The sequence below is a fragment of the Capra hircus genome, chromosome 4 (genome assembly GCF_001704415.2).
Source record: "Capra hircus breed San Clemente chromosome 4, ASM170441v1, whole genome shotgun sequence".
In the NCBI taxonomy this organism is placed as follows: Eukaryota; Metazoa; Chordata; class Mammalia; order Artiodactyla; family Bovidae; genus Capra; species Capra hircus.
In genome coordinates, this window is record NC_030811.1 from 89,907,078 (window position 1) to 89,926,683 (window position 19,606).

At 40.0% G+C, this 19,606-nt stretch overlaps 1 protein-coding gene across 1 annotated transcript in view; it reads right to left on the reverse strand.

The window, feature by feature from the left end:
- Positions 1 to 19,606, reverse strand: part of DNAH11 (dynein axonemal heavy chain 11) — a 354,965-nt gene that overhangs the window by 31,978 nt on the left and 303,381 nt on the right. The window contains exons 68-73 of the mRNA XM_018047336.1: positions 17,208 to 17,348; positions 10,830 to 11,000; positions 7,612 to 7,734; positions 5,987 to 6,180; positions 4,663 to 4,811; positions 3,680 to 3,807 (exon numbers count right to left, since the gene is read on the reverse strand). Coding sequence (XP_017902825.1) covers positions 3,680 to 3,807; positions 4,663 to 4,811; positions 5,987 to 6,180; positions 7,612 to 7,734; positions 10,830 to 11,000; positions 17,208 to 17,348 — 906 coding nt within the window. The remainder of the gene's footprint in view (positions 1 to 3,679; positions 3,808 to 4,662; positions 4,812 to 5,986; positions 6,181 to 7,611; positions 7,735 to 10,829; positions 11,001 to 17,207; positions 17,349 to 19,606) is intronic.

Here is a 19,606-nt window from a genome sequence, read left to right on the forward strand (position 1 = left end):
AAACTCCAATACTTTGGCCACCTGATGGGAAGAGCTGACTCATTTGAAAAGACCCTGATGCTGGGAAATATTGAGGGCAGGAGGAGAAGAGGAAGACAGAGGATGAGATGGCTGGATGGCATCACCGACTCAATGGACATGGGTTTGGGTAGGCTCTGGGAGTTGGTGATGGACAGGGAGGCCTGGCATGCTGCAGTTCACGGGGTTACAAAGAGTCGGACGCGACTGAACTAAACTGAGCCCTCAGCTCCTCAGAATGCAGCTATATTTGGAACAGGTTCTTAAAAGAGGAAATTAAGGCTAAATGCAGTCATTAAAGAGTAGAGTATGCCAACCCACTGCAGTATTGTTGCCTGGGGAATCCCCATGGACAGAGGAGCCTGGCGGGCAACAGTCCATGGGTTTTCAAGAAGACGGACACAACTGAGCAACTAAGCACAGCACGCACAGCAGACATTAAAGTGGACCTTAATCCAACATGACTGGTGTCCTTATAAGAAGAAGAGATTAGATAGATAGACAGACACACATAGAAGGGAGACCATGTCAAGAAACAGGGAGACCTCAGTTAAAACCAACTCTGCTGACACCTTCATCTCAGACTTCTAGCCCCTAGATCAATAAGAGACTAAACTTCTGTTGCTCAAATGATACAATCCATGATCCTCTGGTATGGTAACCCTAGAAAACGTCTACAGTAGGTAAGGGCTAAGTTTTCTCCCTTACTTGCTACCAGATGATAAGGAAAGTGCTTCTCACATCTAACTGTGCCCTCATACAAGTAAGCAGGAGCAAAATCTATAATAAAATCTGTTTTGCCTGCTCAAATGTGTTCTAATTCTCTACTTCAAGGAATATGACACTGCCTTGCTTGGAAAGTTTATGTGAAACAAATGTAAAAATATCCCTAGGTGGTGACTTTGGAGTCAGGGAACAGAAAAATCTCCAAGCACACCAATCGCTGTACACAGTCACACTTTGGAATCCAGCCTGGGGACCATTCTTGAGGATACCAGCTTTGAGACTGGCTAGATACCTGTGGCCATTTGTCCAAGGGCAGCAGTTTGTGCAACATTTTTAGTCAATACACATATCTTGAAAATGACCCACTTTGCCCATGAAAAATGGTTTTTAATTCCATTATTTTAATTCACAGATCATCTGGTGTGCATGAGATAAAGACAGCGCCAGCCTGCTACCTTAGTTATAGTTTTCTGTGGAGTGTGGGTTTTCTGACAAAACCCTAGCTGCCTAAATATCCCAAGGGGGGCTATTTCTGATCATAGTAATTAACTACGGTGGAGTCTGTGTAAGAACTTATTAACATGTGCATACGTATCCTTTGCCCACGCCAACCAAATTGAATGTAAGATACAAATAATATAACAAGTTCTCATTATGCAAGGTCTTGTCATGCTTCGAAGTCCTGCTCTTCTTTTACTGCCAATCAAAAGGATACTATAAATCTTTGGGAACTGCAGAGTGTGGTGAAAAATAGCAAAAAAAGTTACATTCTAAGTTTCTGGCTTATCACTAGGAACAAAAGTCTAGAACAGATATCCAAAAGGAGACCCTTCACAAAGTGCAGTCTTTCAAGGCTTTTTTTTTTTAATGGGAAAACTTACTACTTGCATTTTTTTGAGGGGGAAGGGGACAACTGGTAGCTCAGCACAGACATAAAACTAACAGAAACATTTTACTTTGAGTACTGTCTTCTCTTAGGAGATAGCTGCATCCCTCCCAGTTTCATGCCAGTCTGAGCCTCTGGATGTGAGAATTTGCAAAGAACTCTTTCTTCTGTGGGAAGACCCCAGGGTCCACACAACTGTCCAAGCAACAACTGCTAGTTTTAGAAAAACAAACCCTCCACTGTGAGCCATTTGACTTTGTGAGGCTCAGAAGGGGACACGTCATCCCAAGTCCCCATACTGAAGGCTCATGGTTTAAGCAGTAGGTTTTACTCTCCCAGAAGGTTATATTCTGTGTGGATAATGGGCAGCGTCTTTGTGAATCCAATTTTATTTTAAGCATAAATAGAAACAGCATCAGCCCCAGACACTGGAGACATTCGGGAAGGCCGGCGTCCTGACCGCATGAGGTGGCAGTTTGGGCTAGCTGAAAACACATCGTCCGCTGCCAAACAGGCCCTGTCCTTTTCCCACTGCGTGGCCCTGAGGCTCTCCAGACTACTCAGAGGCTCGATTTTCTTATCTTTACAATGGGATGGCCATACCTCCCCTTGCAGCTTTGCTGTGATGATTAGCGATAATGTATCCCAGGAATGAATCGCCTAGTAGAGAGTCTGGCATATAAAAGAGAACCTTTGTGCTCCAAATCAAAAGCCTCTTTCCGGATCCCCCAAGACAGCTGGCGTGCCCTGCTGTATGAGGAGTCCGCTTGGCCCCTAGGTGCCGCCTGAAGCTGGACTGGCCTCCATGGGTTCTTAGGTTCTTGCTGGTGCAAACTAAAAAATGCTGCTTGCCATCTCTTTCTATAAGGATGACACCATCAGCCACTGCAAGCACCCGGAAAGCGCTCAGGGTGGAGGTCGGCATAGGCACTCTATGCTCTGGGAAAATCTGGTAGAACAGACCTTCACAGTTAGATATTTTCAGGAGAAAATGTCTTATGAATCTATTTCTTGTATCTTTTTATACCTAGAAAATCACTAAAACCATTAGCAGAGATATCTGCTCCCTGTGACTGGCAGCAACCCTCTACTAGACGTGCACTTGGTTGCCAAGACCACATACACACTGGCCTCTCCCTGCTACGTCTCTGGTGTAGATTCTCAGAGCTGAGAGTCTGTCTCCAGGGCTATAGTCCTCAGTGAAGTCCCCAAATAAAACTGAACTCATACCTCCTCTGTGTGGTTTTTTTTCAGTTGACACCAGAATCCCGAGTCATAGAAACCCCTCCAGAGAACACTGACTGGCAGACTCAGAGCCATATATATAAGCCCTGGCCAAAGGATAAGGGGCTAGTCCTCAATCCTTTAATTTACAAAGAGGATGCTACACAATAAGCTAGGGGCAGAGTCAGAGTCATAGGAGATAATGAGAAATGAAAAAATGCTCTGTCGACTTAAAAGCTATATGCAAATGAGGGATGTCATGACAACACTGTTGGTACTCCGTCTGTCTATCCGTCCTCCAGCCCTACTGGGTGTTTCAGATACATGTGCATAAAGAGAACAATGGGCTCCCTCTAGTATTTTAAATTTTAGGATTTCCCTGGTGGTCTAGTGGATAAGAATCTGCCTGCCGATGTGGGGGACATGGATTTGATTCCTGGTTTGGGAAGACGTCATATGCTGCAGGGCAACTAAGCCCGTGTACCTAGAGCCCATTCTCCATAACAAGAGAAGCCACCACAGCTAGAGAGCAGGCCCCGCTCAGCACAACTAGAGGAAGCCCCATGAGGCAGTGAAGGCCCACTGCAGTCATGGATAAATAATTTTACATTTAAACCACAATGGCTAGAAAATCCCTCAAGATGGTATGCATTCTTGTCAGCAGAGCTCCCTGTCACCTTGGAGGTGTCTCTGCTGCTGAGGGAACCCCCAGGACTCTGCAGATGGCAATGTGTTATGTGAAAGGCTCATGCCCAGTGGGCAGGGTGGCTCTGCACTGCCCATCGTGCTCATTCCCCGTGCTGCCCCTGAAAACGTGATACTCACTTGGAGTATGACCCAGTGTCCTTCTCTGGAAGCCTTCTCCAGGGCCGTTTCTGCCACCATCTCCTGCCCTTGTCCTAAAGACACGTTGTGGAATTTTCCCGAGTCGATGGTAAACCCCAGTCTTTTGCCTGCGGGAGGGCATGACACAGCAAGCAGAAGAGTGAACCAAGGCGGGGTGAGAAAGGCCCCGTGTTCTGTTACCTGACGACCACCTGTGGCAACCGCTGTTACCTCCTCGGTCGCTTTCCTAAAGAATCCAAACTAAACCTCTGTTGTTTCAACAGCATCATTTTAAGCTTTCAGTGTCAATGGCAGCCTCCTCGCAAGCATTAGCAAAGCCTATGGAAATTAGTTCCTCTGGTTTTATAATAAAGCTTTTGACATTTTGATAGGTGGCAAGCATTGTTATTAAGCTTTATAAACTCTTACAGGAGTAGCAAAACACTGTCCTCATAAAAAGGAGCAACATGTGGTAGGTATCACATCATTTTTTTGACCGGATCAGCTCATTTGGTAAAACGCAGGAGCCTCTCACCTTGTGAGGCCGTGCTGGAATCTGGCACAGTCAGGTCACAGCTCTATTAACCCGGCGTTCTCCATGCAGACCGTGGGGAATAGTCATCGAAAGCACAAAGCGACAGTGCCTAGCACAGTCGAATAGACTTGCTCTAATGACCATTATTTAGTCACAGGGGGCACAAGATTACAAGAGCATGGAGAAAATTGCCCTCTGGCCCTCATCTAGTCAAAAGGTAGAAAATTGTACAAAAGAAACCTGCATTATGCCAACCAGAGGAATGCTCCATTTAAACATTTCTTCTGACTACAGTGTTATTAACCTTACATTTTCCATAGATTCAATCTCCAACAGATGAGAAAGGGAAAAAAAAAAAAACCCAACTGAGATAACTGTGAGCTGAAAGGAAGGTTGGGTTGGCACTGGGTGAGAGTCAGGGCTGGATGGCCACCTCCTGGCCACTCACCCAGTATCTCCAGGTCTTTGAGGGCATCTACTCCTGGAGAGAGGATGAAGAATATGGGGGTGGCGGGGTTGCTCTCCTCAAATGCTTTAACCAAGTCCAGTCTGGTCCTCTCTACATACTTGGCACCCAGTTTTTCCTCCACGAAATTCCTGTAAAAAAAATAATGCCAAAGACAGGATTAGTGTTTTTGACCCTGAAAAGTGTCACAACTTGAATCAGCTTAAACTGCAGACACAGGAAGGAAGCCAGCCTTGTTTAGAACATATGATGTCTTGTAATAATGGCAGTATGAATCTGACTAGATCTATGCAGTCGAGTCAGTGAAATCTCACTGCTTTAGAAGCGATGAAAATCAGAGGCCTACATTCTTTTTGGGGGGCTACTGAGACCCTCCTGAGTATCATCAGCTGTCTGCATGTGGCTTTGTGTCCCCCCAAACCCCCTGCCAGACCCCCCATTACTTATGAACAGTTCATTAGATTTGCCACCATGCAATTTTCCAGCCTGTTGGGCTTCTCATGAATATACAAATGCTTTTTGGGGTGTTTCTAACACAGGGAAGCTCAATTAAGCAGGGATTATTTGCCAGCAGCATCAGATTTAGCAGAAAGTAAGTACTACTAAGCAGAATTAACTTGTAAAGTAGGGTGTGACAGAGGCTTCTGCAAAGGGAAAATTGGCTGAAAAGACAAAGCAAAGGAAAAAACCTGCAGCAAGTGAATACTACTGAAGAAAAAGCAGCTCCATAGGGAAGGAACTTGAGAATTCTCTGGCTGGTGAATTCAAATTAGAATTAAGCAGCGTATTACCACTGAGAAGCCAAAAGGGCAAAGAAAAAAGGACACTTAAACCAAGATTCAGACAAGGGTTCTGCTTTTAAATTGCTCTGGTTGCAGAGTTATAGAACTATAAGTGAATCCATGAAAGGAATTCATTTTTTGTTTGATGTGCAAAATCTTCAGAGCCAAAGTGCCGCCACTAAGTGAAAGACAGTGAGAATCACACCGGGATAATGCAAGTTCCTGGCCTCTGAACTCTGCCAGCTCTCTTCCTAGAATATTTCCATCAGCTTCCTGTTTCCCCTACCGATTTCAGAATTAAGGTTTTCAGGAAGAATATGCTCAGTCCGCTGACACCCTACCATACTGTTCAGTGCTTAGCAAATCTTGGCAACAGTAGTGATTATAATATAAAAATGTTGGCAGAATCACTTTTCATTAACATGAACCATAATGTCTCCACCATTGAGTCTCCACCAGATACTTCTAGGCTTTAAGACCAAGCTTCCTCTAGGTTAATTTCTGTGAGAGCTAACCGTGCCCACCTGAGAGCATATGTCATTCTGTCGGGGCGCATTGCTCTCAAAATAATCAGCTTCTGTATTAAGCTTTTCTTCTTCCATTCTTGTGGTAACTTTTCCCTTTCTGGACACTCGGATTCTGCCCACTTCCTCCACTGCTTGGCAGATCCTTCCACATCTCGGTCGAGGCCTCGAAACTCTTCCATGAGGGCGACCGCCTGTGATAAAATAGGGGGGCAGAGGAGACTAACACAGCAGCTAGTGTAGAGCAGCCTGGAGTCTGAGACAAAGGCCTGTGAATGTTGAGGTGAGCTCCCTGGGCTAGGCAGGAGGTCCTTGGCGATTATCTATTTCATACCTAAAAAACTACAACACTGTCACTCATCTATAATATAAACTAAAAATTACAGAATAAGAAAGAAAGAAGGGCCTGAAACAAAGCAAAACAAATAAGACGTGTGACTATATACTGGATCCTGTGCAGGTAAGGTGCTGGACAGTCTTCATTGCCTCTTCAGATTTACTCAGGACCCTTCCTGCTCTGCAAAGGGGGTGCTCGCGAAGGATGACTTGAACAAAGCGTCCTGGTTTTCTGCCTGGTTGGGTCTGACCAACAGGAAGCACTGGCAAGAGGCTGGAGGGCTAGTGAAAGGCGGCAAAGGTACCTCTTCCCCAGTGCTTTCCTGTGATGATCTTTAGTAGTGGCTCCGCTTCCTTATCGAATGCCAGAGTTCCTAGAGGTTGGCTCTCTCCCATAGCTTCCTTTCTCAGTAGTTTCACTAACTGTTCCTTTCCCACCCTTTCCCCTCCCCATCCCTGGCTGATCCCCTCATCTTTCTTCTTATACAATGAAAATATAGTCTTTGTTAAACTTAAAAAAAAATCGTACTTTGAATTTGCCATTTGTTTTCTGCTGAGACCCTGATACACAACTGAACTTGAAGTTATAATTCTAGAGTAATAATCTAATTAAAAATTCTATTTAAAAATAAAATCTAAACATACTAAGAAACTAAGGAAAAACATAGTTATTTTCAATACAGAGAAATGTTCCTGTTTTAGGGGGAAAAAAAAAAAGAGTATGGCGAGGCTTAGCATGTGATGAGCATCTCTGAGGAATTCCAGAGTCAGAGAATAAACTTTTAGTAATAGAATCTGACAGAAACGTGGAATAAGGATTTACAATTAGGGTTGTGCTGCTTAAACATGTTACAACGATAATACATGACTATACCACTTTATAAATTAACAAAACTATTTTGAAAAAGTGGAGAAATACTATAAAAAAGAAAAACCAAATGAAGAAACTAGATTCAGGTCAACTGAAAAAAAGATCACTTATACTCCTCAACTTTAACCAAAGGTCCTATACATTATACATATTTATTAACAACTTTCCCATCCATAAATAGATCAAAAGTTCCTTTACTTCCAAATAAAAAAGGGAGATCAGAATATAGTTGGTGGACACGCAAATTGGTGTAGACACTATGGAACAGAGTATGGGAAGTTCTTCAAAAAATTAAAGCCAGCATGTATCTACAACCAAAATGGTGTATATCACCTATATTTTTTAAAACTACATTTTAGAGAACTGAGATTTGAAGTAAGATGTAGAAATTTTTTGAAAAATCATGTCCCCAACATACCTTAATAGCACTCCATGACTGATTAGTGAGGAAATCAACAGGACTCTGGTAAGTGTGTTCAACTGGGAACCGAAGCAGGAAATCCAATTCAAGATGATCTATCTCTTTCTTTCTCAGCAAAATCTTGAGAGGACACAAAGCAGAAGAGGGTCATTTGGTGTGCATCGAAATCAAGGATGCAGTCACCACTTAATAGATATGGTTGAAAAGGCAGGACTAAGATTTCTGAGAATTCCTACAGATATATATCAGTTTGTGGTTAAAATAAGGGATCTTAGATTATGCTCATGAACTCAAAATCTTGATTGTAAAATCTAATAGCAAATAATTACCAAACCTGGTTCATTTCCATTTTAACACCTGTGCTGACTAGCAGCATATTTAAAATAAGCTTTCATATTTAGCCTTCTGCTGTTAGATCAAACTTGTCTTGAAACTTTTTATACAAATTGAGAAGGCCTCAGATGAAAATGGACCGAATCACTAAACTAAAGCTAAAACTAGTACAGTAAGTTAGTCCTGATATAGAAATTATATTCAATAAACCATCAGATACATAAGACTTTTCTTACACGTGAGATTATGTTGAGAAAAACCTGGAAATTGTTTTACAGACACAACAAACACATCATGAACTGAACTCGAGACATGTTGGTTACAGAACTGATAAAAAGTCCACAGAATATTTAGGAGGGACACAAATGAAGTATTCCTAATTTCCACATAGAAACTATAACAGCTTATAAAGTTAAACAGGTAAAATGTTTGAGGTTTGTGCTATTTAAAAATTCTAGATATTTTCAAAATGCATTACAGGTGGTAACATGTATCAGAATATTATTTTATTAGATAATTTCTCTTAATCCAATTTGATTTATTTCATCAAACAAAAAATTGTCCTCATATATATAAAGCTTACATTAATGTAAATAGTATTTCAGATAGATAATTCCTATACATATTCTAAAAAGAAGTTTTAAATAGATGTACACACGTGTGTATACATACAGTACCATCCCTGGTCCATTACTGTTCATGAACAATACATGTAAACACACAAGTGTCAGCAAAACCCACAAACAATATGATTAAAATATGGGCAGAGGAACTGAATAGTCATTGGACCAAAGAAGGCACACAAATGGCTGACAGTTACATGAAAAAATGCTCAACATCACTCATCACTAATCACCAGGAAAATTCAAATCAAAACCACACGAGACGTCACCTCACACCTGTTGGGACGGCTATCAGCAAACAGACAAGAGATGACATGCTGGTGAGGGTATGAGACAGGAACCCCTGAGCACTGCTGGTGGGAGTGTAAATTGGTAAAGCTACATGGAGAAGAATCTGGACATCCCCCCAAAAATGAAAACTAGGACTATCATAGAATCCAGCAATTTCACTTCTGGGTATACAGCCAAAAGAAGTGAAATCACCATCTCAAAAAGATATCTGTACTCCTATGTTCATTACAGCACTTTTTTTTTTTTTTTTTACAATAGCCAACATATAGAAACAACCTAAGCCCCCATCTATGGATGAATGGATAAAGAAAACATGGTGTGTATGTGTGTGTATGTACGTATGATTTTTATATATGCACATACATATGTACAATGGAATATTACTCAGTCATAAAAAGAAGGAAATCCTGTCATTTGTAACAAGATAGATGGACCTTGAGAGCATTATGCTAAGGAAAAGAGTCACAGAGAAAGAGAAACACTGTATAATCTCACTTTCAGGTGGAATCCAAAAAAACAGAACTCACAGATACAGAGAACAAGTTGGTGGTTGTCAGAGGTAGGTGGTGGGGGGTGGAAAAATGGATGAAGGTGATGAAAAGGTATAAACTTTTAGTTATAAACAAGTACTGGGGATGTGATGTACAGCATGGTGATCACAGTTAACAATACTCTATTGTGTATCAGTTAGTTGCTAAGGAGTAAGGCTTCCCTGGTGGCTCAGTGCTAAAGAATTCGCTGCCAACGCAGGAGACACAGGTTCCATCCCTGGGTCAGGAAGATCTCCTGAAGAAGGAAATGGCAACCCACTCCAGTATTCTTGCCCGGAGAATCCCATGGACAGAGGAGCCTGGCGGGTTATAGTCCATGGGGTCGCAAAAGAGTTAGACATGACTTAGGGACTAAACCACCACCACAACAAAAAAGTCTTAAAGTTCTCATCATGAGAAAAAAATGTAACTATATGAGGTGAAGGCTGTTGACTAAACTTATAGCGTAATCATTTCACAACATATACATACATAAGATCACTATGTTGAACATGATGGACTAATACAATGTATGTGTCTATTCTATCTCGATAAAACTGGGAGAAAGAAGAAAAATTCCATTTTATAATATATTACTCCTGTTTATCACATATATTATAAAATGATTCCACCCATATATTCTATTCTAACCCAAAGGAATCTATTAACACCAAAACTATTGAAAGAGAAGTGATAGTTTATCACTATTAACAGCAGGTATTTAAAAATGCCTTCTTTGAGCAAAGTACTTGGGAAGACACAAAATAAGCAAGACATCTTTCATCAAGATTTGAATTGACCGAAACAGTTATACAGCACACAGACTAATAAAAGGAACACATGTTTATCTCATCTAGGAATGAGGTCCTCGATGTTTTTTCCCTCACCATGGGTACTTTTATTTAAACAAAATCATTTGCAGAGTCCACATGAGAAAGAGGTCTTACTGAAGGTTGGAGTGTGAAACCTGCAGCTCTTTCCATACATTTACTATTTTTTTTTATTTTTTTATTTTTTTTTAAATTTTTTTAAATTTTTTAAATTTTAAAATCTTTAATTCTTACATTTACTATTTTTTAATGGGGCTCTGAAAAACTCCCAGGACCACTCAGATTTGGAACTTTAACCTTGAGATTCTCTCCAAGAAACTCCCCAGGAGGATAAATACCTGGGAGGTCTGTATAGGACCTAAAGTTGAGGCCAACGCCTCATGGGCCTGTTTTACAGAGTGATGGCTGATGTGGTTGCCCCAAGTGCAAACCCACCTAAGCCACTGCACACTGACCGACTCACAAGGCTGACATATGTCCAAGTTCCCTCTGGGAAACTCAAACTATCTTTGGGCCACCAAGGGCTTCCAAGCAGCAGTGAAGTACCTAATACACAGAGATGCGAGACTCGGGTTCTGGGGCTGCTTTTCAGTGACTGATCGCCTCACCTGGAAAGCCATCTGGGACAGGAAGGTGAGCTTGTCCTTCTCAAACAGCGCCTGGCTGGTGTAGAGGAAGACGGCATGGGTGATGCTCTCGGTCAGGGCAGAGATGCGCCCCGGGATGTCCTCCACCTTGTCAGCCTGCTCGATGGCTCTGTGGAACAGCATGTTGAAAGCCTGGGGAATTCAAGGCACTGTTAAGGGGTGGCAACTGGTGGCAGGTGTCCAGCTAGTCCCAAGCCCAGAGGCTACAGTGTATGGATGGGGAGAGAGAACAGGATGGGTTTTACAAGGATTCTATGAGCTCTAGAACAGCTCCTGGCATGTGGTAAGGCCTCAGCGGAAGTTTGCTATTATTTTTAACATTATTTCATAAAATCAACCCACATTTTCTTCCTAAGCAACTCAACTGCACTGTCCTTTGTCCGTCTACCCGTGCAATTGAATATATATACATATATATATTTTTTTATTTTTAATTTTGGTAAAATACACAAAGGGTAAAATTTACCATCTTATTAGTTTTAAATAGTATTAAGTATATTCACACTGTGGTACAACCCATTTCCAAACTGTTTTCTTCTTGAACAACTGAAACACTGTTAGACAACAACTCACTTAAAAAACTCATTTAATTATATCAATAACTCCCTATTCCTTGACAACCACTATTCTACATTCTGTTTCTACAAGTTTAACTGCTCTAGGTATTTCCTGCAGTGGAATTATCTAGTCATCAAGGTTCATCTGTCTTGTAGCATACATCAGAATTTCCTTCCTTTCTAAGGCTAAATAGTGTTCCACTGTATGTACATATTTGCTGTGGTTGTTCAGTCACTAAGTCCTGTCTGACCCTTTGTAACCCCATGGACTGCAGTCTGCCAGGCTCCTCTGTTCTCCACTGTCTCCTGGAGTTTGCTCAAATTTATGTCTATTGAGTCAGTGATGCTATCTAATCACCTCATCCTCTGCTGCCCGCTTCTTCTGCCTTCAACCTTTCTCAGCATCAGGGTCTTTTCCAATGAGTTGGCTGTTCACATCAGGTGGCCAAAGTATTGGAGCTTCAGCTTCAGCAATAGTCCTTCCAATGAATATTCAGGACTGATTTCCTTTTGGATTGTCTGGTTTGATCTCCTTGCAGTCCAAAGGAGGCTTAAGAATCACAATTTAAAAGCATCGATTCTTCAGCACTCAGCCTTCTTTATGGTCCAGTTCTCACAGCTGTACATAATTCCTGGAAAAGCTATAGCTTTGACTATGCAGACCTCTGTCAGCAAAGTGATGTCTCTGCTTTTTAATATGCTGTCTAGGTTTGTCATAGCTTTCCTTCCAAAGAGCAAGCATCTTTTAATTTCATGGCTGCAGTCTCTGTCCACAGTGATTTTGGAGCCCAAGAAAATAAATCTGTCACTGTTACCACTTTTCTCCCTTCCATCTGCCATGAAGTGATAGGACCGGATGCCATGACCTCAGTTTTTCAAATGCTGAGTTTCAAGCCAGCTTTCATCCAGTGATGGACATTTGGGTCTATCATGAACAATGCTATGAACATGGGTGTACAAATGTCTCTTTGAGACCATCTTGTAATTCTTTTGGGTATATGTTCAGAAGTGGAATTGTTGAATCACATGGCAATTTTTAAAACAACTGTTATATTATTTTCCAAAGTAACTGCACTGTTTTACAACCCTTCCAACAGTGCACAAGGGTTACAATTTCTCCAGATCATTGCCAACACTTGCTATTTTCTGTTTTTTTCCCCCTGAAATAGTGTAGCTATCCTAATAGATATGAAATAGTATCTCATTGTGGTTTTGATTTGCATTTTCCTAAACATTAGTGACATTGAACATCTTTTCAAATGCTTACTGGTCATTGGTCATATCTCCTTTGGAGAAATGTCTTTGCCCATTTTCTAACAGGTTATTTTTTTGTTTTTGTTATTCTACTCATGTACTTTTGTGATCTCCTTTGATTATCTCATTCTTTAAAAAATCACTCAATATTTGTTTTTACTCATATGTCTTGGTAGCAATGGGGCTGTATATATTTTTACATATATCTGTAGATATTTAGATATATAGCTAACATATCCAACTCTATACATCTATAATCCAAATCTATATATCTATAAATATATATAAACATATCACATTTTTTGACTGGTGGACAAGGACTAATATACTTGAAAGCAAGTAAAACCCTGCAAAAACTGACGGTAAATATGGGTAAGAAGGTATTAACGAAGTACTTATTTGCTATTTACATTTTAAAATCAATTTTTAATTTATAAACACCCATTAAATAAAAAGCTCAATGAGTAGTGATAAATGTATAGACGTCAGTAACAGTCACTGCAATCAAAATGTAGAACCTCGCTATCCATGTCACCCTAAAGAGTTCTCGTGTGCCTCTTTGCAGTCCGTTCCCACCATTATCCACCTCCATCCCTGCCCACTGCCGAGCTGTTTCTCTCATGGCAGATTCATTTTAGATGTGTACTTCTAGAACTTTGTTGTGCAGTTGATTCCCTTTGGGTAAAGACCTAGAGTAAACATTTAGATCACTTTGTAACTTTATGAGAAACTGCCAAACTGTTTTCCAAAATAGTTTTAGCACTTTGCATCCCCACTGGCAAAGAGAGAGAGGTGTAGCACCACATCAGTGCCAACATTTACGTTAATGACAGTCTTGCATAATTTTAGCCTTTCTATTGGGTATACAGTTTTATCTCATTCTGCTTTTACTCTGCATTTCTCTGATGATTGTTGAGCATCTTAAAAATGTGCTTATGGGTAATATATATCTTAGTAGGAAATGGCAACCCACTCCAATATTCCTGCCTGGAGAATCCCAGGGATGGGGGAGCCTGGGTAGGCTGCAGTCCATGGGGTCGCTGAGAGTCAGACACAACTGAGCGACTTCACTTTCACTTTTCACTTTCATGCATTGGAGAAGGAAATGGCAACCCACTCCAGTGTTCTTGCCTGGAGAGTCCCAGAGACCAGGGAGCGTGGTGGGCTGCCGTCTATGGGGTCGCACAGAGTCAGACACGACTGAAGCAACTTAGCAGCAGCAGACAAGTCCAAGCCTTTCCTCCATTTTTTTAAGTTAACTATTGAGTTGTATATTCTGATAGAAGTTCTTTGTGAAATTTATGTATTGGAAATAACTTTTACTGATCTGTGGTTTGGTTTTTCATTTTCTTAATGTCTTTTGAAGAGGCTTTTTTCTTTCTCTTATACTCTAAGAAATTTTTATTTCTCTTATACTCTAAGGATAAATCTTTGCCTAAACCAAAGCCCAAAGACTTTCTATAGTTCTCCGGGAAATTTTACAGCTTAGCTTATTCATTTTGAACTCATTTTATATAGAGTGATGTAGTAGCTAAGGTTCATTTTATTCCATGCGGATATCCAGGTGTCCCAGCACCATTTGTTGCAAAAACGATTCTCTCCTGAGTGAATGTCTTAACACTCACTTCCAAGAATCAGTTGACCATACATTTATGGGTCTGCTTCTGGACTCTTTATTCTGTTTCATTGATCAGTGTGTTTTTATTTAGGCCAATCAGTGTAGTAAGTTTTGGAATCATATACTATAAGTCTTCCAAATTTGTTTTTCTTTTTCAAAATTAGTTGTTTTTAAATCCTTGGCATTTCTACATAAATTCTAGAATCTGTTAGCCAATTTCTACCAAAAAAAAAAAAAAAGCCTTTCTGGGATTTTCACTGAGACTGAATTAAATCTATAGATTAATTTGGATAGAATTAAAATCTTAACAATACTGATTATTCTGAGTCATAAACATGGTCATTTTCTCCATTTAGTTGAACCTTCTTTAATTTTCTCAATAATATTTTATAACCTTCAGTATGCAGATCTTGTATCTGTTTTGTTAAAATTAATCCTAAGAGTTTCAGAATTTCGGAATCTACTGTAAATAGTATTTATTAATTTTATTTTCTAAATGTTTATTCTTCATATAGAAATACAATGAATTTTGTATATTGACTTCATATCCTGTGATTTTGCTAAAAACTCACTTCTTAATCCTAGTAGTTTCTCATGAAGGTAGTAGGTTATCTGTGGAAAAAAGATAAGCATTTCTTCTGTAAAATTTCTTGTTTTTTTGGTATTGTTTCACTGGCTATAACCTCCAGTGCAATATTGAAAAGAAGTGTTAAGAGAAGACATTCTTGTTTTGTTTTTGATCTTAGAGGGAAGTATTCAATTTTTCAACATTAACATTAGCTGAAAATCCTCACAGATGCCCTTCAGCCCAGAGTATGATATAGTGACCATTTATCCCAGTTTTCGCAGAATTTTCTTTTTAACCAAATGTTTTAACTTGTCAAGTTCTTTGCATCTTCTGAATTATAGGCTTTTTTCTCTTTTTTATTTTATTAATATGAAGGATTACATTGTGTTTTTTAAGGTTTAATCAACTTGCACTCCTGGAATGAATTCCAATTGTTCATAACAGATTATGCTTTTCCTATGTGGCTGGATGCAATTTGCCAATCTCTTTTTCAGTAGTTTTCAACCCTTTTCTGATGGGGGCTGCTCTGTAGCTTTCTTTCCTTGTAATACCATAGTCTATTTTTGGTGTCTGGGTAGGCCTGAGCCCTATTATTTCCCCCTTTCACACTGCAGGGAATCCAAGCCCCCTGTGCTTCTCAGAACTTCTTTACTTGTTCCATCTTACTAGACGGAGTATCTATTATTGGCATTGGCAATTATTATTGCCAGTATCCAAAGGTCTGTCTAATCAAGGCTATGGTTTTTCCAGTAGTCATGTATGGATGTGAGAGATGGACTGTGACAAGGGCTGAGTGCTGAAGAATTGATGCTTTTGAACTGTGGTGTTGGAGAAGACTCTTGAGAGTCCCTTGGACTGCAAGGAGATCCAACCAGTCCATCCTAAAGGAGATCAGTCCTAGGTGTTCTTTGGAAGGAATGATGCTAAAGCTGAAACTCCAGTACTTTGGCCACCTCATGCGAAGAGTTGACTCATTGGAAAAGACTCTGATGCTGGGAGGGATTGGGGGCAGGAGAAGGGGACGGCAGAGGATGAGATGGCTGGATGGCATCACCGACTCGATGGAATTGAGTCTGAGTGAACTCCGGGAGTTGGTGATGGACAGGGAGGCCTGGCGTGCTGCGATTCATGGGGTTGCAAAGAGTCGGACATGACTGAGCGACTGAACTGAACTGAATCCATCTCCAAGAGCTGACTGTTGTAGCTTCAAATCGTAAGTCTCCACACTTCTGATTGAGTCTTTTGCTATCACATGAGTCATCTGCCTACAGCCTTTCAGTGGCCTCTCTCTGTCCACAGACTACAATCCAAAGTCCCCAGTATAGACCTCATGTGATCCAGACACCCCCAGCTCTCAGGACTCATGTCTCACCATCTTCTCCCTCACTCATTACACCCCAACCACCCCAACCAGATTCATTCACCTGAAATCTCAAAAACTCTTTCCTGTCTCATATGTCTGTTATATTCTCCAAACACTATATAACCTCTGAGAGGTATTCCTTGAGCCCTCAGTAAAACAGCCTCTCCATCTCTACTGTTCTCTCTCGTTGTACTTGTCACTTTTATACACACACCAATCTACATATCTCCACTCTTATCTGTGTTTTCCAAACTGTACACTCAGCAACCAGCACAACATCTGGCATTATGACTGATCACAATAGCTATTTGTTTAAAAACTGAAAGATGGAATGAATGGATACTTCCCAGAGGCAGAGTGGTACAAAGTAAAGACCACTGGGTTCAGAATCAGTCATGGGCTCAAATCCTGACTCTTAACGATTATGAAATGTGAATTCTTTGCCAATTTAAAATCTGAATATATTAGTTTTTAAAAATAAGGATAAAATAACATGTTTTACTGAGATGTTTTAGGCATAAGAATGAGCCAAAGAAATAGTGTCTTGCCTGAAAATAAATAAACTGGCTTAATCAATAGTTATTACCACTTTTTTCCCCTCTGTACCAAAATAAAATGGGAAATCTTTTTTATAACATGAACACTTTCACAAAAAAGTACAGGAGCCTCCAGGAGAATTCCCTTTATGTGTATATATATACACATAATATATATATATATTAAGCTCCTTAAGATCCTGTTGAAGAATGTAAACAGTGTGTTTTGATGTCACGTAAGTTAATTATTTCAAAGCCCTACTGAAAATTAGAAATGAAAGTTACTGAGAAAGTGAAAATTTCTTTCACCTTGTTTTTATTTTGCTAGCTAGATCCTTGAGACTCCTTACTGGACACACTAGATTGCTTAAAAAAAATTCTAAACTTTCAGAAACAAGTTGAATTTCTAAAGTTTAAATTTTTCTTAGCATATTCATCATTACCTTCAAAGAGAATTGATAGATGGGGTTGATTTTTCTGAGGTCATTAATCACAAAATATAAAAGAGATGCTCTTGCTGCCACTGGTCTGTAACATTCTCGGGCCTCGTTGATTTTTCTTTCATTTTCTTTAGCTTCAATCACCTATGGTGGAAGCAGACAACATAAGTAACTTACTCTTCACAGTCTCTGTGTGATGGAAGGGGCATATCTGAAATGAGAAGCCAGTGGTATTGAAATAGACAACATGTATGGCATCTCTATGCTTGGTCTTTCCCAAAAGTGTAACATTCATATTTTAAAATAATCTTTTTATAAATTGACTTTTAAATGAAAATGGATGTAACTCCAGCTGTGTTTTGGTTACAGATTAAACAAACTTGATTGTTTCTGGTTCTACAGAATTTATTCTGAGTAATGTCACCTTCCTGCCTCCCCTCTCTCTTTCAGGGGTTAATAACCCAGCTGTATCACCTCCCAGGGAGAGCTCTTAAAAATCTGCTGGGTCAATTCAATGCCAATATCTTTATTAGTCAACAAGGTATCCAAATGCAGCCAAGGTCAATAAAATATCCAATAACCAAGCTTACTAAAAACCCTTTATAGGAAGACTCTCATGACTGCCTAATTCTGACTTTGCACCAGATCATCCATATGCTCATATATTTCCATTTAGTTTATCTTTGTACGATATTAGCCTCTGGGTACATTCAGAGAGGTAATTAAACACACAGACCATCATCAGCCAACATACTCGCTTTTATTCAAGACACAGTTTCTTCTATCTAGTACTGCTGTTGGTTCTAGAACTTTACAAGGTACAATATTTGTCCAACCTTTGTTTACAGACTTGATTCATCATACTTGTCTATAAAAGGACAGAAAGAAAATGTAGAGCAGAAGCCAGCAGTGTAAATTACTGCCCAAAGCAGGACCTCTGACAGGATAATATTTAAATCATTGTGTTTGGAACACCCAGACCTTTGTCTAAGAGGGTAACTGTAAATAGCCCTGTCTAACAATTCATCTAGCTTTTTGATGGTGTACTTGCAGGAGGTACATATTGGTATGTACTTCAAATGGTTACTCAGGGGTAAGTGGAAGGGAGGGATAACTTGGGAGGTTGGGATTAATATATACATACTACTAACAATAAAATAGATACCTAGTAAGGACCTATTGCATAGTACAGGGAACTGTACTCAGTATTCTGTGATGGCTTATATGGGGAAAGAATCTAAAAGAGAGTGGATATATGTATTTGTATCACAAATTAACTTTGCTGTATGCCTGAAACTAATACAACGCTGTAAATCAATTATACCCCAATAGAAATAATAAAAAAAATTTTTTTTAATGTAGAGCAAAGAAGGAAGCTCCTACATGGAAAAATGTTAGGAAGATAGCAGAGATATTTTAAGAGACAATTAGAAGTTAACTTCAAAGCTAAGACCTAATTTACTTAATTGCCCTAATCTTTACCATTTTAGGAGCTCCCTAGAATTCACTTACTTAAAAGGAAAGAGTAATCTGGGATTCCATTTCCTTGCTTAAACTAAGACAAATATATTGGATGTGTGGTAACACAGTGTTAGCTAGGTAATTAATAGATTACTTAGTAATGAGGATACTCCAGAAAGCAAATAAGGGTCCGTCTCATTTCGAAACCTCAGCGTTTTAAAGACTCGTGGCGGTGTGTGAAAGTCCAACGTGCACGCCTAAGGCATATTAGGACACATGTTGGACGTTCAGCAGGAAGTCTACTAAGTGAACATTTTCTCCTAGCTTTTAGGAAACGTCACTTTCCTGGGGAAATAATGCATTTGAGTGCAGTGGGAGACCATCCTTTGCTCAGTTTCCTAGCACTGAAGGTCTGTAAACAAAACTTAAGCTCTAAGTATTTCTGTAAAATGTATGACAGACCAGGAAGCCTGTGGTGAGACTGTAGGGTGTCAGTTTGCTGAAGCTGAAGGCTAAGCCTTTTAATATTTTAGACTATGTAAGCCAGCAGGGCCCAATTTCCTTCAAATTTAGTCACTCAGGAAAAAATAACAGCCGGACAGAGTCTACTGTGAACGACTGAATCTCTGTTGCATTAGGAGAAGCCCAACCATCTCTATCTCCATTCAGACATCCAGAGTTCACTTTTTAAGGGCAGTTCATGAAAAGGCCTGAATTCCACAGTCAGTCCTTTTAGAGAAATGGCCAAGTGGGACTATACTTCTGCCCAAGCACTTCATTCAAAGAGAATAAGCCCTCCAGAAGTCCAACGAGCATCAGAGCACTATTTACAATAGCCTAGACGTGGAAGCACCTAATTGTTCGATAGAAGAAAGGATAAAGAAGACGTGGTACATATATACGATGGAGTGTTACTCAGCCATTAAAAAAAGGATGAAATA